Raw genomic sequence first — 25,569 nt, forward strand, 5'->3', positions numbered from 1 at the left:
CTTTTCAAAAGTACTCAGTTTTTCCTGCAGCCCCCATAGAGACTGATCGGGAAAGGTGAGCCATAGCAGCACGTCATCAGTTAAAAGTGATATTTTATGCTCCTCCCCTCCAAATGGAATGCCTCCTATTTCTGCTGCCTTACAAATCTGTAGGGTCAGAGGCTCAATGTTTAAAGCAAAAAGTAGTGGCGAGAGTGGACAACCCTGCCTTGTACCTCTCTCGAGGAAAAAAAGGATTGAGCTGGACCCGTTAACCTGGACTCTAGAGTGCGGGCGTGCATAATTAGCTTTAATCATATCTATAAATGGTTTACCAAACCCAAAGTTTTCGAGTGTGCTAAAAAGGAATGCCCAATCCACCCTTTCAAACGCTTTTCCGGCGTCTAGGTCCACAAATACTGCAGGTATCTTAAATTTGGTCACCTTCTCAATCAAGTGAATGGTTCTTCGAATATTGTCGTGGGTCTGACTGCCTTTTATGAAGCCTGATTGATCATGGTGGATTAGGTTTGGCATCAGGTCCTCCAGTCGCGCCGCCAAAATTGAGGAATAGAGTTTGGAGTCTAGGATTCATAAGCGCGAATGGCCTCTAAGAGGCACATTCTTGGGGACTTTTCCCAGGTTTGTGAATAACTGTGATAACGAACTCTGCCATTGATTGAAAGAGGATCTGACCATCCACTATCGCATTAAAAAGATATGTTATGTGTGGGATGATGTCTGGAGCAAAGGTTTTGTAAAAATGGTCTGTCAAGCTATCTGGTCCGGGCAACAAATTAGGCTTGAGAGCCGTGATTGCCTTCCCCACTTCTTCCCCGAAATGGGAGCGTTTACTCTTTCATTCCAGTCTGGCGAGACCTATGGGATTTCTAGAGATTGTAAGTATTGGTGTTGCCCTGCAGGCTCTAGGTAATCTCTAGAATAAAGACCCGAATAGAAGCCCCAAAAGCATTAGCTTTAGCAATATCTTCATGGGAGGAGTGCCCCGCTGCATCTAAAATGACCCCAATAAATTCTTTCTCCCTCTTTTCCCGTAGCTGTCTAGGTAGGTGCGAGCCGATCTTGTTACCCTGCACATAAGAGATGTGGCGCAATCGAAGAAGGGTATGTTCTGCCATGTTTAAGTATTTCACTGTGAGTATCCCCTTGATTGCTCTCATCTGACGCAGAACCGTGCGCAAAGGGTTCTTTTTGTGTTCCCTTTCAATGTCCCCCAGGGATTAATCTAGCGCTTCCAATTCTTTGGCTCCTTGTTTATTTAAAGCGGAATTGAGTTCTGTGCATTTTCCCCTTATAATAGCTTTAAAAGCATCCCAATCAGTCAGGGGTGAGGTGTCCTGTGGCTGGTTTAAGTGAAAGGACTCTGCGATGGCCCCACGTAGTTCCTATCGTAGTACTTTGTCTCTCGTTAGAGAGACCGGAAAAAAACACCTTGGCGCCTTGGGGGTGCCCCCATCCCACGAGAGACAAATCGTAACCAGGCTGTGATCTGAAATAAGAGATTTGGAGAATGTTCGCTTCTTGAAGGGACCCCAGAAGACCTTAACTAATAAAAATATAATCGAGTCTCAAATATGTTTGGTGGAAATGGGAAAAGAATGTGTAGTCCGTAGTGTTGGGGTAGAGAAGTCGCCAAGCGTTAACCAAGCCTAATGTTTGTAATGACTGTTTGAAACTCTTTGGGAAGCTAACTGTAGGAGACCTGTGTGGGTGTGAACTATCCATGGCCCCTTCCCATGTAAGGTTGAAGTCTCCCTTCAGTATCACCGGGTCTTCTGAAAAAACCCCATTCATAGTTAGCAAGGCTGTGAGAAAAGTCGACTAACCTGTGTTATGCGCATACTGAATGAATGTACAGAGCCTCCCTCTTACTTTCCCTTTCAACATAATAACCATGCCTTCCTTGTCAGAAGTACTATCTTCAGGTTGGAATTTCAGGGAATTGTGGAACATGAGAGCCACCCCTCTGTGTTTGGTGGTCGCTTAACATCTATAGATTAATACATACTTATTGTGGCGCAGCCAGGGCTCCTCCACTCTCTTTAGGTGTGTTTCCTGCAGCGCCACAACTTCAAAGCCATGGTCTAACAAATATTTCCAGACTTTCTGCCTTTTAAGGGGCAAATTCAGCCCCTTTACGTTCCAAGAAGCTATAGATATCAGCATAATCCTGAAGTACCTTTCACCCTCAATTATCAGCTTCTGTATAAAGCCCATCTCTCTTCAGCTAATGCCATCTATCAAAAGAGAACACCCAGCATCATCAATGTACTGACACGATATCTGAGCCATCATGAACAGGAATTTAAAGCCTATACTTGTGCTACTTCCGCCTCCGCCTCCCCCACATTGAAAACGTTTTTATGAACAAAACCTGAGCGCTCCCGGCCTTAGCTTCGTGGAAGAAGTTGTTCATGACGTGGGGTGAACAGCACAGATCCACTTTCCCGGCTGTCTTTTCTATATAGACAACGTTTCCTCAAGACATTCAGTTGTAATGTCCAGTGTGGGAATCATGGATGGTCGAGCATTAACCATGCCCCCGCTTAGCGTAGGGCTCTCAGGAATAAATCCCTCCCCTATTGAGTCTCTTGCGTTAACTGGGGCTTGAACTCAACAAAGGGCCCTTTACATCCCTAGATCTCAATGTGGTGCAGACTCTAGTCTTTTGAGTGCCTTCCATTTGCGCTGGCATGCCACCGTGAGGAGTTCTCGCTGTCCTTCTCCTTTGAAGTAGACTCCGCATGTTTCTCTGTGCTGGGAGGGAGGCCCATCAGCCTCAGGCCATCTTTAAACTCAGTGATAGGTTTCGTTTTGTTGTTCAGTTCAAAGGCCAGCCTAAAGGGAAATGTCCATCTATACTTAATATTATCTTCTCTCAGCTTCGTAGTGATGACCCTAAACTGTCTTCTTAGTAAAGTCGCCAGTGCCAGGTCTTGAAAGAGGGTACAACGAAAGCCCTGGAAGGATACCTCATTTTTCTTTCTGGCAGCTTTAAGAATGGCCTCTCTGGCTTTAAAGATGTGCATTTTAAGTAGTACCTAGTGGGTGCGTCGCTACTCTCCTCCTTGTTGGGCCGTCAAGCGGTGAACTCTCTCAATCTTGGTCTCCGTTTGGTTGGACCCCAAAACTTCTGCAAAAAAAACCTCAACGAATGCCTCCAGATCTGGGTCTACCGCGCCTTCCTCAAAGTCCCTAATTCAAATGTTATCCTGTCGTGATCTGTTTTCCAGGTCTTCTGTCCTTAAAAGAGCCGCATGCAGCTGTACTTGTAGGTCCAGTAAGCTATCTTGCGTGGCTGCCATATTTTTCTCTAGCTCCTCGGCCTGTCATTCTACCTCTAGGACATGTGTCCCCACCAATTCCGCATCTTGTTGGAGTGCCGTTATCGGCTCAGTCAGGTCATCTTTCAACAGGTCCAAGAAAGTCTTAATGTCCATTTTTAATTCTGCACGGTGCTCTGATTTAAACTCCTTGAGGAATGCCAAGAGATCCTCTTTTGTGAGAGCCATGGTGTCCGCGTTTACCCCCGGATCCTGCGCTTTCTTTTTCTCTGCTGTAGGGAAGTAGTTGGACACCTTAGCTGGTCCCTTTTTTGGTGGCATAAGTGCTGTCCGGACCCCCTTCTCTCCATGAGCGGGCCTCTTCTGATCAACTGCAACTCAATTCTTCGGGGTTAGTATTCTTTCAACCGTGGGGTTTAGAGGTTCCCTGCGCCGAGTGCTCCTTCAGAAGGCTCCAAACTGTAGAACTGTTACCCCTCTAGCTTCCTCAGGGCCTCTGGGCACCTCGCAAAAATCCTGGGTTGCTATAGTTCTAAACTGTCTCTTCTGATGTGGCAGGCTGCTTGTATTATGACCCTTTGCACATTTTCCTTAGGGCATATAACCTGTTTCACTTTATAATGAATCCTTGCAGTCTCACTTAAGCAGGCATAAAACTGCAGCAATGGTCACCATCTTAGGGTCAAGCATCAGGAACTCGGTCAGCCCAACGTTATATCCTGGCATTCAGGGCGCTTCAGTGGGCAATCTTCTGCTGTATTGGGGGATTCTCCATGGCCAACAGGGGTCCCCAAACCCCACATGCAAGTGCCTCTTAGCGTGTGTGAGAGCGGGGCACATCGCGGGACCTTGTTTTCAGGGCACCCTCCGCTCTCCTGCCTCATGCAGAGTGAAACCGCTGCCTCGGGGGCCGCAGCCACATTCAGCACTGTACGCAGCTTCCAAGCGCACAGCCCTGCTTGAAGTTGCTCCGGGGCTGCGCGTAGTTTCAGGAGTTCACCGCCATCTTAGCTGCGGGCCACTACTCCTCCTTGCGATCTTCACAGCCTCTGGGGGACAGAGAGCAGCCCCCAACCTCTAGCTTCTGAGACTTTACACATTCCGCACCTCACACCCCCAAATCGGCTCGTCTTCGTGCGATTTTGCTAACAGAAGCACCTAAGACAGCCATGGGGCGACGGGGCCGAGGTGAGTTACGTCCGCCCGACCTTCTTGGCTAGCCACGCCCCCGTACCTTTTGATAGGGAGAAGGGGTTACACTCACTGGCAATGGAAGTAAAAATTAATTCTCTCCCTTTTCCATTAAAATGCTGACGTCTTGTAGGGTAGAAATTTGCAAATCTGGATGGGTCACGATAGGAGCTTCACCTGGAGCCTTGACCTCATAAGTATTCGGAAGATGCACGGCCGTACGAGCAGCTCCTGCCTGTGGAAAACCGGAGGGTGAAAACCCCTTTTAAGGGAAGAGTGGGCTTTGTCAAGCAAGGTGAATGTGTTTACAAACTTGCACAACTCTTTAGTGAAGGGCTCCCCAAAGAGGACCCCCTGTGCCACCTCACCCGCTTCAGAAATTGCTAGGTCCCCCAGCTTCAGATCCACCTTTATTAGAAAAGAGTGGTGTCTGTCTGAAGATAACGCGGAATTCGCGCTGCCCAAAAATATGACCACACGCTGCACCCAACCAGAAAGCACCTGATGGGGATAACCGGGCCCAAAGACTTGGCGTCCGCGGCCATGTCCAATATTTTAGTCAATGGACTGACGGCATCCAGGAGCTTGTCCAGGCACGCACTCCATGACCTGTTTATCCCTTTCTTAGGGTCCTTCATAAACTTGGTTAGAAAGGTGGCCATCCTTGGGTCCAACTCTGGAGTGAGGGTCACTTTCCCCTCCAAGGACGAGCAGGGACAATCCGCCTGAAGGCAGCTACCGGCCTCCTTTTCCAACAGTCTGCGGATGTGTGCCGCCACATAGCGCGCCACCTTGGCAGATGGGGCCCACTCTGCTGACCTGGGGGTGTATCATCTCATCAGGGTTTAGCCTATCTGGCACCCCATCTGAGTCTACAGTGTCCAGAACGTTGGGCCGGCAGAAGGTAACCATGGCTTGGAGGGGCCAGCGTTGTCGTCTGAGTCCAGAGGAGATCATCATCTGGGTCAGGAGACACAAAAGGAAAAGGATCGGAAGGAGGCTCAGAAATAACCAGGGAAGGCTAAGGTTGAGGGGGTTTGTTGAGGAAATTGCTTTTGAGATGCTCCAAGGCGTTGAGAACAATCCCTTCATGCTTAAGGAGTTTGGCGGGGACAGTATCAGAACCAGATGAGTGATAAGGGTCAACTGATTTGTGGAGGGCTGCCGGGGTAAGACGCTGGTTTGCACGCTTTGTGCATTCTCGCACAATCTGTTGGAACAGACAGGGCTACATGGCCTCTGAGACCACTGGATGGATAGAGCCATCCACGACCTCATAGAAATCATAGCCCCATGGGAGGCGCACTAAGGGGTCCTCTTCCCCCTGAATCTCATCTGAGACCTCCATGTACAATGTATAATGAGTAGGCACAACCAATATCAATGTCTATCTTGGCCGAAGAGGCTGCAGTGTCTCGTAGGATGTAGGATGTGCAGTACAGGTGTATGCAGATTGCGATGTAACAGAACGGTTGGGAGAAAGTCAACTGACTTTTTGATGGGCAGGGCCGCACAGCTTTGGGTCACAGCCTGGGGACACCCCCCTATTGCAACTCTAATAGGGAATAAAAAGCCTGGGAGATTGTGTCCCCAAGTATTGGTACCTTAACAGGAGTTATGCGCCTCAAGGGCATCTAACAGAGTGAGGCAGGTATTTTTCAAATGAGGGAAAGCCCCTTTCTTTTAATGGGCCGCTCGCCCGAGCCAATGCAGCCCATATGCAGATGAAAGGGGGATACCCGCCCCTCAAGTGTCTAGTGCACAAAATAATGACCCTGGCTTGCAGGGCGTCACACACTGCACAAAAACAAGTTTCAATCCTGTTTTACATGCCTCGGAGTTGGGGCATCACTCTCCAGGCAGTACAGAGCTCCAGGCTACCGGCGAGCAACCTCAATCTTGTTTGCTGACAGGGAATTGAGAGATGCGTATCAGACCCTCGGGCTGCACCATGAGGGCACCATATAGCGGACAGAGGACTGCATGGCAGCAACACCAACAAACCACCCGTGAATGGAGGCATAGCGTCCTGCAGTTAACCTGTAAAGGAACAAGTTAAAAGTAACAAGTTTGAATGGATCACAGTAAACACAGTATAATACAAAGCAAATACCAGAATGTTGTATAAGGAAACTAAAGGGTGACCTAACTTCGTCTAAGAGCAGCGAAGAAAGAGGAAGGGGAGAAACAGGAGAAGGACTATGTTTGCAGGCTGACGGTTTCTGATTGGCTGTTGTTGGACTGTGTTGCCTATTGGATAATGGACTGTTTTTTCCCTACATTACCAAGGGTTCATGGGAATAGTAGTAGTTTGATGTGTTTTATATTGCTGCTATTCATTCAAGTGAAGGAAGTTTAAGCATAATTCTCGCCTCCAGCCCTGACATAGAATTACGGTTGAATAACATTCATTTTTTGGGTGGTGGTAATCATTTGCAAATTGGAAGGGGTCCCATGGGAACGCCTTCCCCTTTGTGAATTCTGTAACAAATATTGTTTATGAGCCGGCAGAGGTCAAAGGGACTACTGCCTACTCTTAAAAAATGAAACTTGAATGTTTCATTTTTTTTCAACGCATAAGCGGGCTGCATTTAAAAATAAAATGCTTTATTAAAAAGCTATCATAGACACAGTGGTCTGCTGACCCCAGAAGGCCATCTTCTCTGTGATGGCTGTAATTCCTAGTGGGTAACAAACTGCAACCTACCTCATTAATATACATGGGGTAGTTCTATTTGAGAACCCATTACTAATCATTACTGAAACGCAATGTGTTTCATACATTAGAAAAAGCAATTTCTTCATTGAATTCATCGATTTGCAGACAATCACAATTACATAATCGCTATTTTAAAAAAATGTGTACATACGGCCCTCAATTCTATACGGGCTCACACATTTTCATCTATTTCTTATCTTTTTTTCACTGGCTTCACACTTATTTCAAGCAGGCTCTATGGTGTACAATTCCGGATTAACTACCTCTTTCTTCACCTCATCTCTAAAACAAAACGCAGCACTTTTATACCGCCTGCCCTCAAGGATGTATATTTCCTATTTTTGATCTAATTTACTGTACCCCTCGTCCGTATCTCCTTTGACATTTTTCTTGGCGACTTTTTAACTTTTTCCAAACCATATTCCCCAGGTCTCTGCTACAAGGGCATACCAAACCGTACAGCTTATGCAATATTTTTACTCTTAACGTTTTAATTAATGAAACCACAAATTTTTCCTTGATTATAACTTTTGCTTTACTTCCCGTTCCATCCCTAACTCTCAGCACCTAGTGAAAAATCAATATGGCCTATCACTATCCCCCAAATGCACATTTGTTCTTTTTCACGTAATGCCCATACAAACCTCAGTCCTCTTCCTTCAATCATTCATAATGCTCCTAGAGTCACTTGCTTTTGTAACCTAGTGAAGGGTCCCTTTTTATACCCATTTTCCTGCTATCTTCGCTTCTGTCAAGGCATTAGTTCCAAAAAAACAATACAGGTATGTGGAGGGTCAAGGGGAATATTTAATGACCTGTCTGCTCATACCCCTGAATATAATATATAACACACAAAAGAGCAGACCTGGTCTGCTCTTTTGTGTGTTATATAAGGCATTAGTTCCTCCAATTTTGCATTTTCGTACATCGCTTATATGTAATACACCTTTGATAAAGTGTAAAAAACGATGCGCCTGGCAGTGGATCCCTTCAATGCGCAGCACCTGAGTTGCTATCGCTCCATTATTCTAACCTCATCTATGCTCATGAGGATACGTGTGCACACTGTATCACACCCACTCTCACAATGTTATTCCTAACGGAACCCAACAATTTTAAACAACAGCACAGGTGCACCACTTCGCAAAATATAGGAAAAGCAGATATACAATCTATTCCCAAACAGTAATGTTCTTCCAAAGAGTTCTTTATTCCAGTATCAAAAAAGTTTATAAAAAAACAAGGTCATAAGCATCGCTTGTTGAAAGTGGTACTGCCGACGTGTTTCGTCCTTGAAGCGGATTTCTTCAGGGCTGTAGATGCCAAACACATAAATATACATATAAATACACATAACGCCGTCTTGAGGGGCATGGAGGTGCCCTGTACTTGGCTGGGCGCAGAGATTGTCCCAATATTTAAGAAGGGTTCACCTCTGCTTCCAGCCAACTACAGGCCCATCAGCCTCATCGATGTGTCACAAAAACTATTCGGGAGACTGATATTAGATCTCCTCCAAGATTGGATTGAAGAGTTTTCCATTCTGAGCCCCTACCAGGCAGGATTCAGAAGGAAAACCTCAACAACGGACCAGATTTTCCGCCTTAGCCTGCTGTTCTGGAAAACTGTAACAATCGAGGGCGGCAGCCTGTATTCGGTCTTTGTAGACTTGCGTGCCACCTTCGACTTGGTGCCAAGATCTAAACTGTGGTCCTTGCTGGCAGAGTTGGGCATTCCATCTGACATCCTGAACATATTGATAAGACTCCACCAAGAAAACTTTGCACGGGTCAGGTGTGGCAGGAATGGGATTCTCTCAGCAAGATTCCCCGTTGACAGGGGGTGAGACAGGGTTGTGTGCTTGCTTAGGCTTAGGCTCCCTTGGGCTTGAGGTTACACATCATGTATGAATTATTATGGAGATGTTTAAATGTAAACATTTACGTTAGGTTTGGAAAATGAATTTACAGTTGACTATACTATAAGAAGTCTGTCTTTAGTAGTTTTTTGCTTAAATGCATGAATACATATGTTTTGGGTGTTTCTCTTGGACTACAAAAATAGTCCTTGCCTTGTTTTTAATAACCTTTTACATGTTTGTATAAAGTGAGTATATGTGATTTGTATTCATGTCCATTTTTGTGTATTTATATGTATATTTATGTGTTTGGCATCTACAGCCTTGAAGAAGTCCTTGTCAAGGACGAAACGCGTCGGCTGTGCTACTTTCAACAAGTGATGCTTATGACCTTGTTTTTTATAAACTTTTTTGATACTGGAATAAAGAAAACTTTGGAAGAACATTACTGTTTGGGAATAGATTGTATATCTGCTTTTCCTATATTTTACGAAGTGGTGCACCTGTGCTTTTGTTTAAAACCTTTGATAAAGTGGTACACAAATACATAATAACACCAAAAATATAATTCTGTTATCCTGGCCCTGGGCCATTTCCTCACTCTACATCCTCCTCATTCACTCACCTGTTTCGCAGGTCTCCCCAGTGTATCCTGATTGGCACATGCAGACGGCCATCTTATTCTCCACCAGACACTCACCGCCATTCTGGCAGGTCTTGCCATCACATGGTGAATTCTCTAGTATAACCAATACAAAAGCAAAGAAATCATATTTATCGCTTGGTTGGCTTGGCTGGGGAAAATCTGGCATTTTAAATGTGCAAATCAACAGCTACAACAGGACAGGAAGCGATGAAGAACATATAACATTATTATATTTTGATTCATCCGTAAAAAACGCAATACAATAATAATAACATTTCCTAAAAATATATAGAATAATATTTAAAAAGGACAACTGGCATTATAGAAGCAGTTAAGATTAGTGTTTCATGAAAGACAAATCAGAGTTACCTTTAGCTTAACCTAAAACATGTATTTTCTTTCCCTTGACAAGGTGAGATTATCAATAAAAATGTACCAGCCATCAATTATATGACAATTACAATGTAAATATTAGGTTTATTTTAAGCATCTGGTACCCAGCTCTTGTTTGAATTGCATATTTAAGATAATTCATTTGACAGGGATCCATTAAGAAAGCCTTACAATATGTGTAACAATATTTCCTCGTAGAGTCGCGCCACACAGACAGCTGAGCTGCAGGTGGGCCACCCGGTCATTGTCGCTTCCGAGTCTCTGTGCTGCATTGCTTCCGGGTGAATTGGGTAGACATGTGCGTTCGCAGGGCTTGGACTTACTGGTGGGTCCACAGCCTGTCCAGACAAAGGACAGCTGGGCACCTATCTGTCTTCTTGTAAGATGGCACACGGTTACAGTTAAGAATGATATTGGTTCCTCTTGCTTACTGCATTCTGTTAAAAGGCTGTTTGGGACAGATATCACACCATCTAATTGGGAACTTCTTCAGGTACATGGACCCATGGTTGCACAAAATATGACAATTTTCTATTTGAAATGCCATGTTACAAGAAGTGACATATGTCTTTCTTAATCCAGCATGGACTCCTCTGCTAATACCTTATCTCTGAGTTTCCTGTGCCGGGTATGCCAAGACGGGGGTCCCGGGCTCACTGTGCCACTGGATTCAAGCTATCCTGGCTGATGAGGGGTGAAACCCTGAAACTGGTCCTAGGATGCTTGTTTCCAGTCCAGGGAGGACCGGGCTTTTTCAGTTTAGGCTGTACTGTTCCCATGAGGCACAGGGTCAAGACTGATTTGCATATGGCCTGGTCTAAACTGGGGTGGCATGGTTAGCAAAAGAATGATGGATTTAACCCAGATCTTTTGACTGGGGTAAATGTTTTGATTTTTTCTGCATTCTGACCATCTATTGTGTATCTTTTGCTTCCTTGCCTTAAGTGCGCCGGGTATGCCCAGACGTGGATCCCGGGCTCACAGTGCCACTGGATTCAAGCTATCCTGGCTGATGAGGGGTGAAACCCCGAAATAGGTTGTAGGATGTTTGTTTTCGGTCCAGCGAGGACCTCGCTTGGCAGTTCGGGCTGGACTTTTCCCATAAGGCACAGGGTCAAGACTGATTTGCATACTTCCAGGGCTAAACTGGGGTGGCATGGTTAGCAAAAGAATAATGGATTTAACCCAGATCACTTGACTGGGGGTGAATGTTTCGATTTTTCTGCATTCAGTCCATCAATTGTGTGTCTTTAACATCCCATTATGCCAGCTCCTGCTTCTTTTCTGTCTTCACTTCCTGTTTAGCTCAGAATAAGTAGTTGGAACCGTCAATACCATGCTTCGCAAATGACCTGGTATCTGTAACAGCTGGGGATTCCTCTGGTTTACATTTATTCTTGTTCCTGTGCTTCACTGTCAAAGGGCTCTGGTTCTATTAAGTGATTTCCTTCAGTTATAATATGCCTGATATTCTGATGTGGCTGGATCCAGTTCTCACCTACTCCAGTCCTGGCTTTGTGGCTGTCAGTTCTCTGTACAATTTTCTACTTTGAATTCTTCTGCTAGCATCGAGATTCTTTGTGTGTCTTGGCTTTTTCCTTCATTTAGTGGCACTTCAGAGAGATATATGTTGCTTCCATGAGATAGTCATAAGTGTTAAGTAACACAGTAGCTACAGGAAGGAGTCACCCTTACTTTTTATAGCATCACAAAGTTTAGAATATGCAACAGTTGCATCTAGCAGTTAATAGATTGCGCCCCCAATTACTTCTTAATTCTGGTTCAGCTATGGAACCATCACGTGACTTGGTAGTGACCATTCAACAGCAGCTCAAGAACCCCAACAGTTAAGTGAAAATGCAGTTTTTTTTAAATAAATCTTTTTATTGAAAAAAGAAACCAACATAGATAACTATGTAAGAAAGAGACATAGTGCATAACTACCAAAAAAGCATTAAATCATCTTCGCAGTCCAACATCTCTATCACAGCACAAACCTACAATCACAACATCCTGACCAATATTATTACTGAATCATGTCTTCTTGTACAGAGGGGTCTGGAAACGGTTCACATAGCATTCCCCTTGCTTTATTCCATTCGCCCCAGATCTTGGTCCATTTCAGGGGGCAACCCCTCCCTTCATAGACCACCCTTTCCATCTGCATACACCAGTCCAGTTGGGTATTGTGTTGCCCTTCCAGGTTCTGGCTATATTTCTTTTTGCTACAGCACTATCAAGGGTAACCCAGATCCTTTCCTTAGCCGTCAGGTCAGTTGCGTCCCATACATTCAAAAGGCAAAGGCGGGGGTGACCTCCATACTTTTCCTGCAAACTTCCCTAATTTTTGCGGTCACTTTACTCCAATACAGCTGTATACTTAGGCACTCCCACCACTGATGGAGGTAAGTGCCAACTTTCCCACATCCCCGGGGGCAATGCAGGGAACTCAGAATACCCATCCTGGCCAAAGTGACACCTGTGTAATAAACTCTGTGGAGGAGTTTAAGCTGGACCAATTTAAATCTGGAATGCACCGTGAACTCCCGCGGAGAAGACAACGCCTCTTGCCATTCTTTGTCATCTTGATCTCCCACGTCCACCACCCATTTTGCACAAACCTTCCCTAGAGCGTCTGGAGAATTGTTTAATTTTTTTTTCTGTATGTCAAGGAGATGACTTTTTCCTTGAAATAATCGTCACATAGCCTATCTTCTAGGGGCGAGGCTGCCGGGGGGTCCGCTCCCATAGGGACAGCCTTATACAATGTGCTACGCACCTGTAAGTATCAGAAAGTTTCCCCTGGATTAAGATCATACTGACGATGCAAATCGCTGAATGGGACTACCCTTCCCTTTGCCCACAGGTCGCCTACTGTTGAGAGCCCGATAGGATCCCAACTACGAAATCCAGGACCATGGGCAATAAGCCTTAATCGGTCAGAGTCGAAGAGAGGGGTGACGAGGGTAATCTTATTCTTCCAACCCAAGGCGGCGGTCGCAGCATGCCACAACTCCACCGTGCTACCATTCAGTGTGAATACCGGGGCATTCCTCCGCCTCCTATAGAAAGCTCGCTGGTGAGAGCCATTTGCCATATTATATCTATCCATCCTATAGGCAGGTTGACCAATTGGCCAGTGCACCCAATGATTAGGGACCGCTAATTGTTATACCCAATAGTAACTCCTGAGTGCTGGGAGAGCAACCCCCTCCATCATACCAGCTCTTTGTAAGCTTAATCAAAGAGATACAAGGGTTTTCAGCATTTCAGAGTAGGGTCATGACCTCCGATTCTACAGTCTGAATGTATTTCAAACGGAACAGGAAAGGGTGTATTTTGTAATGCATAGACAAAACTGGCAGCACCAATCTTTTTATGTAGAGCCGCTCTGCCCAAGTGTGTGAGGGGTAACGACATCCAGTGTTATACATCGGCCAGGTGCGCTATATATATAAAAGCGTTTGTAAAGTAAAAAAAAAAAAAAAAGCAAAACAGCAGTGGCCTTGGAGTGGTGGTTGGCGCCTGCGAGCAGCGTGACCGCTTCGACACCTGAGCATGCACTCTGGGAGGAGTATAATGCTTCAAAATACTCCGCAAACTCCCCTGCTATACTGTTCCTGTCCGTGAGGTAAATGCCGTCCTCCTTGACAATCTCAGTGACCCACCTGAAGGGCTGTTCGCGTCGGTCCGGCCACGCCAAGAGCTTGCTTGCCTTGTCTCCTATCTCATAGATTCAACACTGTGTGACTCGATAGTAAGCCTTAGCCCCCTCTTCGGCATTATCTCTATATTCCTTCTGCCTAAGAAGCAGCTTATGTTTGCATTCGGGAGTCCCTGCAGTTACTAGGTCCTCTTCCAGTTGGGTTATTTTGCATTCTAGGGCCAACAGTTGTTTATGCATTTCTATCTTGTGCCTGGCAACCATAGATACACCCTGGCCCCTCATCACAGTTTTGTACGCTTCCCACATCGTGGAGGCTGAGTCCACCGAGCCCACATTTTCTTGGAAATATTTTTCAGTCGTGTCAATTAGGCCCTCCCATACCTTAGGGAGTCTCAAATACCAGGGGTTGAGTCACATCTCACTGCGATGTTCGGGGGGCAACTACCATACGTAGCTATCGCTGGGGAATAATCTGAAATGCCTCTAGGGAGGTGACTCACCCCGCTAAACAGACAAAGCTGGTTGTTTTTGCAAAAAATGTAATCTATGCGGGACAGACTCCCTTGTACCACCCGAGTGAAAGGTGTTTTGGAGGGAGGACGGATTATGGGCTCGCCAGAGGTCGAGCAGGCCCATTGCCATAAAAAAATCTTCAAGCGCTCTTCCCGCTGGCTCACCCGGCCTGGCAGGACGTCTGTCCAGTTCACCATTTAGTGCTGCATTACAGTCGCCCCCCAGTAGCAACTGACCCTCTGGCAAATTGAGCAGATGTGTACCCAAATCAGTAAGTGTCGAGAGGTGGAGTCGAGGTGTAATGTACAAAGAAGCCAAAACAGGTACCTTTCTTGCACTGTCAGAGAACATTATTGCAAATGAAATTAAAACAACAAACCCCTAAGACACCACTCACCCCCTCCCACCTCCCTGCCTCCATGTAACGCGGAGGAATCCTTACTGCCCACTCCTCAAAAGTGCAGAGCGCCTGTTTACCCCACCCCATAAAACTATTGTAGAGGGAACATGGCCCCATCAACCCCGGCCCATGTTCTTATACGACCCCATTTCTGACCAGAATTCTCATTTAGAATAACTTGCGAACCCTCCCGCCGGGAAGCAGTCCAGGTCCCGTGGTGAAAGACAGTAAGCTATAGCATAATAAAAGCAAGAATATACACAGGTCGAACAGTCAACAATACGCCACCCTTTTCAGAACAAAGTTACTTGTTAAAGGACAGTCTCATCTCCGAGTGGTAGACGGTCTCGAGCAGCGCCCAATCACGGCCTCAGGAAACAGCAAACGACGAGGAGGCCATCATACAAGCAGACATACGAGCGCCACAGTGGTTCTATCAGTGGCCCTCCCTGGAATCAGGTGCCTCTGGAGGTCATCCTACCCACGCTCCCTCCGCTTTGAGTCCTGCTGCGAGGGGCACGCGCTAGAGAATGCCGTTCTTAGACACAGATTGGCAGTGCAAGACCTTCCTGTAGCCTGTACAAGTAGAGATCTAACCAAGTAGAAATAATTTTTCGATTCACATATCTAGTTAATTTTGCCTTTCGGCCAGCTGAATGTGCCTCTGATTGCCTAAAGGTAGTATACATTATTTGTCTCTCTGAAACTGCCTTAGCTTGGACTATTCCAAAGAAGCAAAATCAAACTCATGTCTGGATGATTAGCCAACTTTTTTTTAGCTCTTTGAAGAAGATATTTGAACTACCAGACAGAATTTTCAGCTTAAGAAGCTTATACGATGTCCAACAAGGGAATTCTGATTCTTTCTGATATGACTTGTTTTCGTCAGCTGGTACTGAGAATACTTGAATTTAAATAATTCAGATGAAGCTTTTTAGGCAGGGTCTCAATTAGGAAATTATGGATTAATTTGTGGCTCTGCTCCATCAACATTCTTTTATTGTTTGAGCTAGTATAGGCTGTGCTTCTCATTGAACATCGCCTCCTGGAAAGCAAAAATAATGGTGAAAAATTCAAGTTTCTGAGCCATTCCATTTGTCATGAAAATGTTGCTTCTGCAACATAGAGGTCACACCTCTGATGCTTCTTCCATTCAAGAAGAGCCTATGCCGTACAGACTGGTGTCCTCTGTCTGAGACTGAGAAGGATCGCAGATAAAAAGCAGTGCTGTGCTCAGTTTGTGGAGGAGACAGTCAGTTAGTTAGTTAGTCCGGTTCACCCTACCAAGAATATGGAAAAACACCAGCCCCTGTCTCCAGGAAGGGTAAAACAGGGGTGCTAAATGGATTCCTTGTAGGATCATCTTCTAGAGAAAACAGTACATATTTTGTCTCTTGCAAATTGTTCTTCATTCTAAGGATGTTCCAGCACTTTTAGACTGTGGTGCTTAAGGGATGTATATCCATATGATTGGTCACAGAAGAATCAGATAATTGAAGTTCTAAAGGAAATTCCAGACCTTGTTCAGACGTTTGACAGAATACCCTTAGTGCTTGGTCCAGTTATAGAAAGGCCAGGTCCATTGCTGATATTGTCTGGTATTCACAAGGAGACACTTTCCTTTGATATTTGTTTTCCTACATATAGTGAGATGTTTGGATTACTGTGATGGTTCAGACACAACCTGTACATCAACTGAGCTCTATCATGTCTTTCAAAATGCACAAAAGCAGTGCAAATAGCACTCTCTCTCACTCTCAATTCCTCAACAGATAATCGACACACAGATTAAGTTTAGTAAAAACGGTGGCTCCTAAACACTCTTCATGAATTAAGGGAAAAGTGTATCTATTGTTGACTGTAACCTTGATCAACACTCAAATTCTCCTGCCAGCCTTAAGAGTGTTTTAAGCCTCTTAGCTTTTTTTTCTATTCAGTGGCCATTTAAAGAGCAGTATTTCACTTCCACAAGATAGTCAGAAGTGGCTCCAGGACTTGTGGGAAAGGCCAGAAACCATCAGTAAGATGGATATTCCAATGTTGAAAGCTAAATACTGGCAATACGTAGAATGCCTGTATATGTGAGAAATAGATCAGCGGGGAGCTTGACCTCTGAGTTCTTGAGCATCAAGCCCTATGCAGAATTTGAGTCTTTTTATGATCAGATCTCACCATCTATGGCGAAAAATCTTTTTGTGAGATTTAGATTTGGCTGTTTACCTTTAAGGCCATTTACTGTTTGGTGGTCGAATTTAGCAATAACTGTATGCCCAGCAGGTGATGATACATAAGAGACAGTGGATCTTATCCTTTTCTTTGCACTGAAAACTCTCTTTACTGCAGGAAATGGATTTATCCGATTTGTTGCAGACAGGTTATCAGGCAATATAGGGAGGCTCTGAGAATACTAAGATCTGACACTACACCTTTCATTGTATTTGCTGTGAGAAGGTTTTAGCTGAGCTTATGGTTTAAGCGTCAGAAATTCTTGTCCCAGCTGTAAGTGAGGTTCCTGCAAAACTGAGTTGGAAGCGTAGCCACACTCTAAGTGATCCTTATTCTATGGAATTTAACATGAGTATACCGTTGCCCCGGACACACATAGCACTTTATGGTTCTTTGTTAGAATGTGTGTGGATACAATGATTATTACTTTCTACATGGTACTTTTTAAAGTCAGAGGATGTAATACTGTTACGTTTTGCACTGTTGTTTCGAAGGATAACAGTACCTTTTTATGACAGATATATATGCTATATACTGATTTAAAGAACTTGTATTATTGCTCACAATATGTACTGATGTACTCCCAATATGAAGGATTGAGAGAGACAGAAGAGAGTTACGTCTATCGGTCGATAAGTGGGTAGTGTCCTAGCTAAGTGAACTAATTTGTATCATTGTATATATAGATGCTGCTTTAATGTGATTTGTAAGAGCTTTTATATGTTTTAATGTATTTATCACTATGCACTTTAATGGTCATTTGCCCAAATTAAGCTATATATATATATATATATATATATATATATATATATATATATATATATATATATATATATATATATATATATATATATATATATATTATCACTCTTACGTCTGCCGGCCTGAACAAGAGAAGAAAGTGCAAACACGGAGTACCACAGTTAACACCCATTATTTATTTCAAAATCATACAAACAATTGTTCTGAGCCATGGTCAATGTGTAGTGGGAATTGTCTGTAAATATGGATTGCAATAAGCAAAGGGTATTGAACAGTGGTTGATTAATGTCATTTCCAATTAAACAAGCTGTTATTATTAGTGAAGGCAGTCTTATTGTATTAATATTCGTCAATGCCAGATCTCATCTACATCATTATAGTTCTCAAGACCTGATAGAAACCTAATGGAGCAAGGCTTAAAATCAAGCAGGACCATTCTACAGCAGTCAGGTAAGCAAAACCAGGTCAGGACAAGTGAGGAAAAAACGGGAGGCAGCAAGAATGATATTTAGGAAGAAAATGGAACTCATACACCCTTGTGCAAGCATGAGCACAATGTTGCAGAAGGACATGAAGTAGGAAAAAAGGCAGAAGGCTCAAAATAATTACTCTTGCCAGTTATTCCAAGAGAAAATCCCAAATCCAGGTCTTTTTTTTGACTCGATCAGCAATGGATGTTATAATTTTGTTGCAAAACATTAGGAAATTTGATGGGAACTGGTACTGACGTGTTGTAAATACCAACAGAGACAGCAGCCTGTGAACAAAATTAGGACCTATGGTACCTCATATGTGTATACTGCCATGTGTGCTGTTGATATATGCTTGCTTGGACTGTTTGGCGACAACGCCCACTTTTGCATATTTGAGCCCACGGCGGGATCTCATTCTCTGTTGACCTAACGTATGCATTAATATGTTGTGAATGTATAATATAAAGGAAAAAAGGAAAATGCAATAAAGATACTATAAAAAAAATGGAAGCTGAAAAATTGTATGTTAAAGTTTAGTACAGTGAGAAAACAATTGCTCACAGCAGTGCGCCCGGTTCATTCAAAACACTCAGCCTTGAATCACCAATTAAGTGTGTGCACTTGCCAAGTCGACATGGCAGTGCCAGACTGCACACAGGCTCTGCAATGGCAAGCCAGAGTTACATTTTATAGGTTGCTTCTGTGGGTGGTACAATCAGTGCTGCAGCCCACTTGCAGCATTTGATTTACAGGCCCTGGGCACACACAGCGAACTATACTAGGGTCTGACAAGTAAATCAAATATGCCAATCATGGAATCACTTATCCATAACAGCAATTTACAAAGGGAGCACTTGCACTTTGGCACTGAACAACAGTGGCAAAGTGCCCCAAGCATCTAGACCAGCAAAACGAAGTGCAACACACAGCAAAAACACAGGAGGCAAAGGCCGAAAAATGCAGGGGAGACCCACGCCAACGTTGCCAGGTCTAACACAGCTCCTCACTCATTACTAATTCCATGCGATTCCGATATTCACAGATTTACCCAGATTGTTAAGTTATCATCAGAGTATAATGCAACACCCTGAAGTGACCAGAAGTGACAGACACGTTCATTACCATACTAAACTATATATATAACTGCCGTGATCAGGACCCTGAAGGTCGAAGCGCGTAGGAATAACAGAGAGAGATGAATTGAATAAAAACTCTTAGAACGTACAAGGAGAGTGCCACGTACTTTTTCATTTGATGATGAGTATATGTATATATATATATATATATATATATATATATACATATACATATATACCTACTGGCGGTCGCCAGTAGGTAGTTATAGTTAGGATTGTTTTCCATAGGAAATCCGCAACATTCTATTGGGGATAACTTTGGCGCCGGTGGACGAATCTTTGCGAATTTCTCAAAGAAGATGGCCCACTCCGCTCCTTCCCTGAAAGTTTGGGGGGGATTTGTCAAGCGGGGGCCGAGATAAAAGGGGGGTCCCAAAACGTGTTTTCCCTATGTTAATTTCCATAGGGCGGTTGGACTCACTTTTAGCCCGAACGGCTGAATGGATTTCCACCAAACTTGGCAAAATTGTAGGGACTGGTAGCCCGATGTGCCTTTGCTATGTCTCAAGATATGTGCTCCAGTGGATTTTGAGTAATTTAGGTTAAAAAAAATATATATATCTATAAGCGCGCACCGCGAGTTCGCGAGCGGAAAGCTGATTGGCTTTCGGGTGTCTGTCAACATTCCAAACAGTCCGGAGCGGCCGCCATCTTGTGTCTCGGTAGGATCGAGACACAAGATGTGGCAAAAACAAAGGGGGAAATGACCAAAAGGGGGCAGGGTAGAGCCCCCCTGACCCGCTATGTTTGATGTGGGTGCCATAAAAGGGCCCCGCGGGGCAAAAACCAAAAAAACTAAATTTCGCGGGGGGAGCGCCCGGTGCGCGCACCGGGGAGCGTACCGGGAAGCGTACTTTGGTGAAAAATAGTGAAAAAAGTTAGTGTAAAATAATCATTTTGAGTGATCAGAGGTAGGGTAGCTCTGAAAAGAGCTTTTGGGTTCTGTGGCTGATTTAGGTACCTACAAGTACATCCCACACACACCCACACGCACACACCCCACACACACACCCACACACACACTCCTCACACACACCCACACGTCCCACACACACACACACACCCCACACACATAACCCCCATACCCCCCACACACACCTCACACACCCACACCTCCACCCACACCCAAACACCCCACACACCCATACCCACACACACACCTTACACCCCCACACCCCCACCCACACCCACACACCCACACCCACACACACACCTCACCCCCCCCCCCCACACACACACACACCTCACAGACACACCCCACACATCCCACACACACACCTCACACCCCCCCACACACACACCTCTGACACACACCTCACACACACACACACACACACCACACACCACTCTCACACCCACACACACACCCACACACACACCCCACACCCCCACACACCCCCCCACACACACACACCCACACACACACCCCACACACACACACACACACACACCCCTCACAGCCACACATCCCACCCACACCCACACACCCCACACACACACACCATACACACACCCCCACACCGCCAGCCACACTCCCACACACACCCCACACACCCACACACCCCATACACACACCCCACACACACACCCACATATCCTACACACACAAACACACCCCACAGACACACACCCCCCACACACACACACCCACACACACACACTCCTCACACACACACACACACACACACATCCCCCACACACACACACATCCCACACAGATACCCCCCACACCCCCACACACACCTCACACACCCACACCTCCACCCACACCCAAACACCCCACACACCCACACACACACCTTACACACACACACCCCCCACACACCTACACCCGCCCCACACCTCACCCCCCCCACACACACACACCTTACAGACACACCCCACACATCCCCCCCCCACACCTCACTCCCCCCCCACACACACATACAGGGGAGCGTACCATGGTGAAAACCCAGTGAAATAGTAAAATAATAATTTAAAGTGCTTAGAGGTAGGGTAGCTCTGAATAGAGTTGTTGTGTTGTTTGGGTGTTTTAAGTACCAACCTGTAGGTACCAATGCAGAGTTTTAAATTTAATGTACACCGTTTTCTCTGTAGATATCTTGCATGTTGTTACAGAAGTTATTGTGGTATATGGAATCCATATTATAGTCTGTCAGGAAAGCAGAAATAGATACTTTAAGCACTCCCTGAGAAGGCCTAGGGGATCATGTGTAGTCTATCCTGCTCCCTTATGATGATGAAAATGAGTAAACTTACTATGTAAGACAAAAAAGTTGCACAAAATACTATAAGTCTCACTTTATATTATAATCATTTTGGTAGTACTTCATGAATTACATATAAAAATGAATAATGTCTCAAACAATTTTTGATTAATAAATATATATGTATTCTTCTGATTCTTTTTCAAAATTTAATAAAACTTCTAACATTATATTGTCTGGAATTTCCTCATAATTATCATTGCATGATTCAATTTGTTCCAAACAGTCAATTAATTGTTGGTCTATAGAGTCATCCATGAAATCCAAGACATCTTTTTTTTCATCTGGATTGTTTTCAATCTTTACTTCGAAAGAAATAACATTGGATTGTTGTTTTTCTTCCATTTTCTTTCTGTAAATTGCATAAAAAATAACTTTATCAGTTGAGTTAGGTTACTTTTGGGTTTAGGTTCAGACAGGTATTTCTGAGTTTTTAACCGTGAAGTAAATTTTCGGCAGTGTATGGTTTCAGGCAGGAAGTAGAACTATTAAAAAGTGCATGTGATGAAGCCTAAGTAAATTCATAATTATACCAGAGAAGCCTAACTCAATCCATAACTATTACAGAGAAGCCTATCTCAATCTATAACTATTACAGAGGGATAGTATATAACTATCAGAAAATGTTTTCCCAAATTAACTTAAAGTGCACAACATACTTCCCTTTCCAAATTAACAACTTACCTTTGTGAAAGCAGTTGAAGTTTTCGGTGAAAATCCTTTTCAAATGTACTTCAGGAAGTACTAGTCAAAATGGCTGTGTTTCCCTCTCTTTTTTTATATATATTCATGTACATAACCAATCAAATGTCAGCACATAAAAGTACAAAATGTAAGTAACATTTTAATTGGTTGTAATTTCTAACACTTTCATATGTGTTTTTGTCATGTAATTTACCTCAAGACATTTAGACAGGGCTATAGCCTAAATGGCTGAATGGAATATCACCAAATTTGGTAAAATGGTAGGGACTGGTATGTAGTATGGCCTATTCTATATATGGTGAACATCTCTACAGAGGTTTTTATGTAAATTACCTTTTAAAAATTTTTGGGAGCGCTTATCGGTGAGCGCCCCGGTACGCGCCCTGGTACGCGCACCAGCAGCGCTACGGAAGTCCTCCATCTTGTGTTTCGGAAGAATTGAGACACAAGATGGAGGACAAACAACGTTGGGAATGGGTAAAAGGGGGCACGGTAGACACCCCCTGACCCCCTAGGTTTTCTGAGGGGGGCTTAGGAGGCCCATAAAGGCCAAAAAATATTTTTTTTAAATTAAATTTTTCGCGGGGGGAGCGCCCGGTACGCGTACCGGGGAGCGTACTTTGGTGAAAAACAGTGAAAAAAGTTAGAGTAAAGTAATCATTTTGAGTGATCAGAGGTAGGGGTGCCCTGAAAAGAGCTTTTGGGTTCTGTGGATGATTTAGGTACCTACAAGTAGGTTCCAATGCACAGTCTTAAATTCAGAAGGAATATTCTATTCCCCTCATCTGAGAAGTGCACACCATCTCCTCTGTAGATATCTTGCATGTTGTAACACAAGTTATTGTTGTATATTGAACCCATTCCATAGTCTCTCATGTAAGCAGAAACAGATTTATTCACATGTTTCCGTGCTTTCTCAAATTGTGGACAAAATTGGTTGGACCACTTCCATTTCTGTCTTTGGCATATATTGGAATATACCAAGGCAGTTTGAGGAAAAAGTGTCATCAATTGCCCAAAGGTGTCCTTTAAAACCATTTCCAGACCTACCCCAGTCAAAGTGCCTAGGTCATTTCCACCACAGTGCAAAATTATAAGGTCAGGGTGTGGCAGATGGTGAAAGGTTTTCACCAATGGTATCAATTGATGACATCTCAATCCTCTTTGGTCAATCCATTTGATGTGCACATTTGGTAAATCAAGGTAGTGAAAATTTCTGAGAGCTGCATACCTTTGAGCCCAGTGGATGTAGCTATGTCCAATAATCCAGACAGAATACATGGTGAGAGGAGGTTCTGGTGCAGTCAGATGAAGTGTAGGAATAAAATGGCAGTTGGAACAGTAGGAGTTTGCAAAAAAAAAAAAAAAACTGTGGAGTTTCAGTGCTGTTGAATCACAAGCAATGATTGGTGGATTCAGATAGTTGAAAACTGAAAGTTAGGGTGCATGGTTCTGTTCTGTGAAAGAAGTAATTTGAATGGTTAAGAAAAAGTCATTAAAAGAAAGATTGCACCTGATAAGCTGGTGTATTGAGAGGTCAAACATCCTTGCTGACTTCATTTGCAACATTGTAGAATAAACTTTTAACCCTGAGAGTTCAGTGAGGAGGGAGTTGCTATGGTAACAGGTAGAAAGGGCTGAGGGGGGGAAGGGTGTTGGTTTGAAAATAGAGAGGGAAGAGTTTTAATTGGTTAACATGAGGGATATGTGTGTAGAATTAGAGGTTTTCTGTGCCATTCATGGTTGCAGTGCCTGGAGTACATACCTTTTGCTCTGCTAAAGAAATATTGGTGTGTGTATCTGACACTGTTCTCAATCTCCCAAAGCATTTGTAAAGGTGAGTTATGATTCATTTAATATAGATAGAGACTTGTATACTCTATGGAGAAGATTTGGAAGCATAATGTGGTTTTTTAATGTGACTTTCTTCATGTTTTTTGAACATGCTTGATAAAAAGTTGTTGCTGGAAAGAGGAATTGTATTTTGTAAAAATGTGAAGTTGCAGTAGTGACCTGGAATGTTTGTACATATGACCTGCGCTTTGTTTCTAAAATGTTATTTAAAAAACGATTTTGGGGCAAATGAATGGCTTTTACATTTTTGAGAAGGAATAAATAGTGTCTGCATAATTAAATAAATATATTTGAACCATTCACAATCATGTCACCTGTGTTACCTCAGATTAGGAAGCACGTTGAGCTTCTTTGCTGTTGGTTTGTGTCATGTTTTTTGAGAATGCTTGGTATCAACATTTGCAAGATAGAGGATTTGTATTTTGTGAAATAGTGAGGTTTCCGAGTGAAAATGAATGCTTGTACATAGGATCTGCGCACTGTTTCTTAAATGTTATTTAAAAAACGATTTTGGGGCAAATGAATGGCTTTTACATTTTTGAGAAGGAATAAATAGTGTCTGCATGATTAAATAAATATATTTGAACCTTTCACAATCATGTCACCTGTGTTACCTCAGATTAAGAAGCACATTGAGCTTCTTTGCTGTTGTTTTGTGTCATGTTTTTTGATAATGCTCGCTAGGAATGTTTGCAAGAGAGAGGAAATGTATTTTGTGAAATAGTGAAGTTTCAGTAGTGACCTGGAATGCTTGTACATATGACCCGCGCTTTGTTTCTAAAGTGTTATTTAAAAAACGTTTTTGGGGCAAATGAATGGCTTTTACATTTTTGAGAAGGAATAAATATTGTCTGCATGATTAAATAAATATATTTGAACCATTCACAATCATGTCACCTGTGTTACCTCAGATTAGGAAGCACGTTGAGCTTCTTTGCTGTTCTTTTGTTTCATGTTTTTTGATAATGCTTGCTAGGAATGTTTGCAAGAGAGAGGAAATGTATTTTGTGAAATAGTGAAGTTTAAGTAGTGACCTGGAATGCTTGTACATATGACCTGCGCTTTGTTTCTAAAATGTTATTTAAAAAACCATTTTGGGGCAAATGAATGGCTTTTACATTTTTGAGAAGGAATAAATAGTGTCTGCAAGATTAAATAGATATATTTCAACCTTTCATAATCATTTCACCTGTGTTTTCTCAGATTAGGAAGTAGATTGTGGAGATGAGGTGAGGCATGTGCAGGGGTGCCAAGGAGATGAGGCCTGTGTCCATGAGTGCAGTGTAGAGGACTCACGTCCTCTGACTCTTGGACAAGACTCATCTCCTCTGTGCCCCTAGGACAGGCCTCAATGTATTGGGTATAATTGATGGTAACCTACTTACTATCTAATCCTTGTCAATAATGTAAAACCAATTCATGTGCCTGAAATCTTTTTTAAATAACATTTACAAATTAGAGCACAGGTCATATGT

The 25,569-nt window shown here is 43.6% G+C and overlaps 1 protein-coding gene across 9 annotated transcripts in view; it reads right to left on the reverse strand.

Annotated features, from left to right (window-relative positions):
* Positions 1 to 25,569, reverse strand: part of SNED1 (sushi, nidogen and EGF like domains 1) — a 2,618,914-nt gene that overhangs the window by 1,716,632 nt on the left and 876,713 nt on the right. For all 9 annotated transcript variants that reach the window (XM_078665627.1, XM_078665624.1, XM_078665625.1 and 6 more), the window contains one exon: positions 9,678 to 9,791. In XM_078665627.1, coding sequence (XP_078521753.1) covers positions 9,678 to 9,791 — 114 coding nt within the window. The remainder of the gene's footprint in view (positions 1 to 9,677; positions 9,792 to 25,569) is intronic.

This window comes from Lissotriton helveticus, chromosome 11, assembly GCF_964261635.1.
Source record: "Lissotriton helveticus chromosome 11, aLisHel1.1, whole genome shotgun sequence".
NCBI classification, from domain to species: domain Eukaryota; kingdom Metazoa; phylum Chordata; class Amphibia; order Caudata; family Salamandridae; genus Lissotriton; species Lissotriton helveticus.